At 41.8% G+C, this 6,671-nt stretch overlaps 1 protein-coding gene across 1 annotated transcript; it reads right to left on the bottom strand.

Annotated features, from left to right (window-relative positions):
* Positions 1 to 858: 858 nt before the first annotated feature.
* Positions 859 to 6,116, bottom strand: LOC118403246. The gene is made up of 3 exons (XM_035801893.1): positions 5,673 to 6,116; positions 2,862 to 3,067; positions 859 to 1,765 (listed from the first exon to the last, which is right to left on the bottom strand). Exons 1-3 carry the CDS (start codon positions 5,710 to 5,712, stop codon positions 1,547 to 1,549), a joined length of 465 nt encoding a protein of 154 aa, XP_035657786.1. The 5' UTR covers positions 5,713 to 6,116; the 3' UTR covers positions 859 to 1,546.
* Between the last annotated feature and the right edge of the window lie 555 nt (positions 6,117 to 6,671).

Consider the following 6,671-nt stretch of genomic DNA (forward strand, 5'->3'; position numbering starts at 1 on the left):
AGTTCCGAAATTAAATGTTACCTGAAAATGAAACCTGCCCCACTCTGTCATGACACTGCAAGCTATCTACCAGCCAAATGTCAACACCATATCACGTCAGGGAGAAGAGATACATAGAAAAACTGCAACGATAGAATATTCTCATTAATTATGCAAATGTACTCATAGTTTGCATAATTAGTCTTTCATTTTGTACAACATTGTCTAAGGTATCTACATACCAAAAATCGTGAAAATCCGTTGTTCCCTTCTTGAGTTATCATCTCCAGAAGTTTTTTGACAATAAATGCCCCTGCTATCCCAAAACTAGCCGCTAGGTGGCCCAAACTAATGTCACTTATTTCTGAGCACAAGAGCTATCTAACACTCCAAAGTCGTGACCATAGCTCGTTCAGAACACGAGATAGCAAACCCGGAAGTTGCATTGCATTACCAAGGGAAGCCCCTAGGGGGCCTAAAATCTAATCATTTCTAGCTTTCATCACAACCTACCAAGTATTAAACCAATCCACCCAGCCGTTCTTGAGTTATCTTGTTTACACACACACACACACACACACACACACACACACATACACACAGACAGACAAATAAACGCAGGGTAAACTAGAGTTCGGCGACCTCATACCTCCTTGAAATATTTAGAGCTTTTGTAAATTTTATGCAAATGATTTACACATTTACATGATGTATGCATGGTGATGTTCATCACTGACTAACGTACACATGTCACAGGTATAAAAGTCCCATCATTAGGCGGATTTCCAATGTTTGCATATATCATGCAAATCAGTTCCTCATTTGCATATTTGGTCCAGTTATTGAAATGATGGAATTATACAATTTCCTCATCAATTATGCAAATTAAGTACTCATTTGCATACCATGTATATTATTATGAACATCTTTGCCTAAGCTACCTGCATGCCTAAAATGATGGCTAGATATTTTAACCATATTTCAACATGTTAGAAACATTTCTAATGTCGAATACGTTGTTTCTATTAGTCTTTCTACGGTTCCATAGATTCATAATTTTTTTTAATGGTTGGTGACATTCAGTGAAACCAACACAAAAGTACAAGCACAAAAGACTTTCCTGTGCATTCCTTTATCCACCCCTGTCTTCAAGATATCAACAAATAACTTTATCCGTCTTTCTCGTTACATTTGTCACAAACAGTGATATTGCTTACTATATCATTTTTAATCCTCAGTCTACCAGGATGGATGGATGGATATTAAATCATCATAAATATATCAAGAACAAATGATTGTGTTCTAACTGTAGTCTTTGACTGTTAACATATTTACTTTAACAAACTTAACAGCATTAGATATTTGTAAAGCTAAAAACTATAACAATAGATTGATTCTGTAGCTCTTTTAAAAATTGAAATGACAAAATCTACAATAAAATTATATGACAGAAAAGGTACAATAAAATGAAAATGAACACAGGAACGTTTTCAAACGTAGAGAATGACATTTTTAAACACTACAAGACAAAAACATCGTGGCTTTGTATAAAATGTCATAAGACAGATTATATGCCAACCAACAAAACTATGTGAGCTGCAAACAAAAGGCGTATCCAGGTCCCAGGCCCGGAAGTGCTTGCAGTGTTTAATTCTCCATTACACAGCTCTTCCTGGCAGCAGTACGTGCAAGTCTCGGCAGAGGGCGCTTGCAGACAGGTCTCCTCACACTCTTCCTCACAGGACCGCTTCCACACATGCGCCCCAACGGCTCCCATGCGGCGGGTCTAGAAAAAGACAACATTTGGATATTAAAAAAAAAAAGTCTAGGGTTAACGTAACAGTTGAGTTGTGCAGCACAGGACCAAAAATGAGAATTGTATCACAGTGCCTACTAGCGAAATATCACTAAAAATCTTTCTTCAAAGTTTTGATCAAATTTTTGGGTTGGAAAGTGTGAGGTAGGATCTAAGCTTTCCCGGTCTGGTCAAAACTTGCTGGGTTCACCAAAGTTTGTTGGCAAAAGGACAGATCTGAGTTGTACGGTCTCACCATACAGTGCCCTACAGTATAGACTGGATAGTACAGTACTGTACATGCAGAAACTTTCGCGGCTTATCACGAGACATATTATGATAAAGAAAAACGGTACAAAAATAGAAAGCTCGATAAAAAACGATAAAAAAACAGCTAGAGCCTAACCTCTGCTTTGAGAGTAGCTTTGTCTTTTTGTAGCACCCTTGTCGAGTAACCAGTATATAAGTGGTTTCCGACTGCCTGTTCATAGAGGTGCCGGGTTTTCTATTATAGTATGTGACTACAGTACGGTGCTAACTGTAAATGCATTTCGGTTCGCGAGATGGCGCTACCGTGAACTCAAAACTACTGCGAACACTCCATTTTCCCACTACCGCGAAATCAAATCCGCCTGAACTTAATTGTAAAATGTATTTGCAGTAGGGGTGGGTACCGGTCGGTACGGTGCACCGGTACAATGCCGTTTTTTTCTTGTTGGACCGGATGTTGGACCGATTATAAAATATACAGATTGTATCGGCACTTCGGTGGCAGGCGTCCACGTGTTTTGAGGCTTATTGGTCCAAGAAAAGAACAAGAAGAGAGTTGGTAGTCATTTTTACCAAGTTTCTGCAATATAACTTGACCTAGGCAGTTAAGGTTGTTCACGTGGATGTAGAATACCCCAACAGATTCCTTTAGTAGCGAAATTGGCCCATTGTTTTGAGTATAACCAATTCCCAAACAATTGGTCCAGGTTCAGGTCCGGACCTGGACAAGATCCTCTGGACCTGGACCGTACCTGGACCTGAATTTTCTGTACCGGTACCCACCCCTAATTTGCAATATATGATTATGACACCTCACCATACAGTGTCCTGAGCATCCTGTGGTCTGTACAGAAGAGTTGACGGTACGCCCACAGCCTGAGGATGACCCCACCGCTGCACCGTCACACACGTAACACTGGAAGTCTCCTGCCGTGTCTGCCGTAGCGGTGGTGTTCGCGTCATCTGACGGACCCTGGGTTGACTCCGTCGCATTTTGGGCCGACGTGACAGTGATCAAAACAGCTACAACACAGGTTAACGTTAGTAAAATTGTTATTGTGAAACATATACATGTAATAATTAGGTGCGTTTTGCAAACTGTAACGTTATATACAGCTCCTTGACGTAAAAGTAGTAACGTCATAAAATCAAGTATAGAAATGGGGAGTTTTCAAAACAATTGAAGACGAATTTCACTTTTTGATTGAATGCCTCAAATGTTCTGTTACTTAGTAATTTACATTGCTATCGTCTTATAAATCACAATTTATCTCAAATTTAAGTATTACATAATGCCATGTGGCAACCACTGCATGGTATATATAGGAAATATATAACGTTATTAAAGAATTAATGTCTAAACGTTGGAAATTACACCAATGAATGTTAAAAAAGCATTCGCATTACAAACTCCTGTAGATTAGCAATATGGAACTGTATTCATGTACCAGTAGGTGCCATACCTTTAATACAATTGTTATGCAATTAAGTTATTATTATATTATTTGTGAGCTGCAACCGATACACAATAGAAGCATTTAGGCGCTAATTCTATCTACTACGTCGACCGAAAACACACACATCATAATCCACCTCATACAGTGACATAACTTGAGTATTCCTGTGCCAATCACTACAATTTCCGCCCTGTTGAACTGAACTCTTCGCCTATTCTTTTTTCAAGTACCATGACGCACTACTTTTTCCCTCAGCTATTATTCCATCGCGGATAAATAATGTGTTCTGTGACCTGAAAACGGTTCCACTAAGTCATAAGTTTCTAAACCAGTTCCTAGACACGCGTGAGCCCACAAGAGTGTGTACTTTCTAACAGGTGGGGCCACTTCAGGATTAGTAACGTTTTCTTGACTGTTGCCTGTGACAAAGTCGAGGCGGTAAATACGTCCGTGTGTGCAAAGCTTTACAAGCAGGGTTCAACGGCTTTCAAAGTAACGGTCACGAAAACATTTCACTGAATCCACAAATGTTCATTACTCGTGTGGCTTGTTGTTGTGTCGTAGGGAGCAGAATGCTTTCACAGGTGTTGACTAGCAGGTCCTGACCGTCCATCACAATTAGCAGTTCAACCAATGAGAGACTGGCAATTATCGTTTCCACCAATGAGAGAGTCCCTGCGTGTCTGACAGATGTTTGCATCCAGTTTGAGTTTCTTACGTTTCATACATCTCATAGCTGCCTATGACAAAGTCGAAGAGGTAAATACGTCCATGTGTGGAAAGCTTTACACAAGTAGGGTTCAACGGCTTTCAAAGTAACGGTCACTAAAACATTTCACTGAATCCACATATCTACAACACTCCTGTTATGGAATGTGTTTTGTGTTGGCAGTCCCAGAGCAATTTCACAGGTGTTGACCAGCACGTTCTGACCTTCCTTCACAATTAGCAGTTCAACCAATGAGAGATTGCCAATTATCGTTTCGACCAATCAGAGAGTGACTGCATACCCGCCAAATGTTTGAGTCAAGGTTGAGTCTTCCCGCGCATGCGAAGTAGCCCCTCGTAGAAACGTCCACATAATATCGACATGAAGTCCGCTTAATGCTACTTATCGCGCGAAAACTTCACAGTAATAAACCATGACCAAGTACACTTTCCTGGCTCTATTTCTGGTTGTGGCACTATTTCCAAACTTCAGAGGCAGTCGTGCAGAAAACAAGTTCCGTTTCAAGTACTCTCTTGAAAAAACAACCTGCACTCATCGATCAAGGTTTACACATGTACAATGACAGACGTGTATGACTATGTTTGTATACACGTGTTGTATTGTTTGACAACATACAATTCGTTCGTCGTAAACAATAACCAACGAGATACGAAAAACAGAAAGTTCCACTGCAGTACCGTAACAACAAACAAGAAGACGCAGTACCACTGTATGATAAAATGTTCAAGAACATTTGATATTAGGGAAAGTAACTCCGGATGGAGCACTCGGCCCTCTCCATGTAACTTGTCGAGTATTCCTGGATTAGTCATCAAGCGGTCATTATCGTTCATACTCAATAACTCTCATAACCGTTATTAAGATTTGAATTAACACTGAAACTACGTCATAGGAAGTCCTTGTAGTTAAGAGTTTCAGCCGCTTTAGTACCCTGGCGTCCAGTCAAACGTGTTCGTGCACTGCCGTCTTCGGGGAGGCAGAACCTTTCATTCGCCCGGTCGTATAATCTTTAGCACCCTGTGGTATTGGTTTCAGGCAGATATCGATGGCCAATCAAAATCCTATCACGTACAACTTCTACCGGGCGCAAAAGATTACTCCGGCGGCAGAAAGCTTCATCTGCCCCGAAAAGAGACTGCCCAATCCACGGTAGACAAGATGCCATGTTCAACAAAAGGGATTTCTAAGCAGTCGTTTCTGAGCAGGGAATAAGGGATGAGTGAAAAGTTCCAAGTAAAAGTTCTAAAGTAATCTGCATAAAGCATTCTGGTTAACTGATAGAATCACTGCGTTTCAAACAAAAATAGATTGAGTATAAATTCTAAACATAAAAGAAAGGAAAACAAGACTTCACATTCTTACCACTTGTACTCTTTCCTAAACATACTACAACATATGTACTTTTTCAAGCAAGCGAGCAAACAAGTAAATATCAACATACCGATACCGAGGAATCCAACCAACCAAGCTGCAGTCGCCATGTTCTTAAGATAAATTGACAGATTATACGGTTAGGTTCGCACTCTTCAAAGTAACGAATTTGTTGTCACGAACTAAGACAGCTTCACAACAAGTGCGCCTCGAATCCGACATACAGTAGTTATGTGTCCAACACAATTAGCAGCTCAACCAATCACAGCATAGCAATTAGCAGTTCGGCCAATGGGAGCGTGGCTAAATGTCCATGGAAAGTATTTGCATTCCTACGTTTTGACACAGCTGGGCGGAGCGTTGGGATCGTCAACAGTCGTAGACAGGAGGCCCTTCAGTCACTGATACGCACACAGAACTAGCTGTCGCCAGATTACGGCCCCATTTCAGTGTGTTAACTGGTCCCTCTTTCCACACGACATAGCACTCGAACAAAATCCCTCTCTAATGAGCAGGGCACTCGAGAAACAGTACCCTATCCGCAGTGCCCCCAGGCGAATCTCCGGAAGAAGGTTAAGGTATGGGCAAAAAAGTCCGGAGTGTCGGCCGAAGGGTCACTGAACGGTCTACGAGCAGAGAACGTTAAAAGGGGTGGGTGGGTTGACGTTTTTAATCCCCTTACTTCCCCAAACGTTAACCCTCTCACATCTCTCGTACAACACATCCCCGGCAACGGGGACGGCCTGAAATATGCTACACCGATCTTCTTGTCTGCGGCTGGATCAGCGAATGTTCAGCAGGCCGCCCTGAACTCACCCAACATCTTCTTCTTCGCCACATCCCAGCTACCTCCGATGCGGGCTACCACAGTTTTCCAATCCCTGCAATCCAGTGTCTTTCCAAATGAATCCTACTTTATCACAAGCCCCGCCAGCCATTCCAGTTCATTTGCCTTGTCTACTCCCCTCTCTCTTTTCCCTTAAGAAACCGAGCTCCGAGCCATCCGCGGTAGGCGTAAACCAGGCCTAGCCACTTCACCCGCGCTTGACGAAAGCAACAATAGGCGGGA

The sequence above is a fragment of the Branchiostoma floridae genome, chromosome 1 (genome assembly GCF_000003815.2).
Source record: "Branchiostoma floridae strain S238N-H82 chromosome 1, Bfl_VNyyK, whole genome shotgun sequence".
Lineage (NCBI taxonomy): Eukaryota > Metazoa > Chordata > Leptocardii > Amphioxiformes > Branchiostomatidae > Branchiostoma > Branchiostoma floridae.

Coding starts and splice junctions, on each gene's coding strand:
- LOC118403246 (XM_035801893.1), bottom strand. CDS start 5,712: ATGGCGACTGCAGCTTGGTTGGTTGGATTCCTCGGTATCG. Junction 3,068..5,672: donor GGTTGGATTCCTCGGTATCG/GTATGTTGATAT, acceptor CCTGTGTTGTAG/CTGTTTTGATCACTGTCACG. Junction 1,766..2,861: donor GATGCTCAGGACACTGTATG/GTGAGGTGTCAT, acceptor GTCTTTTTCTAG/ACCCGCCGCATGGGAGCCGT.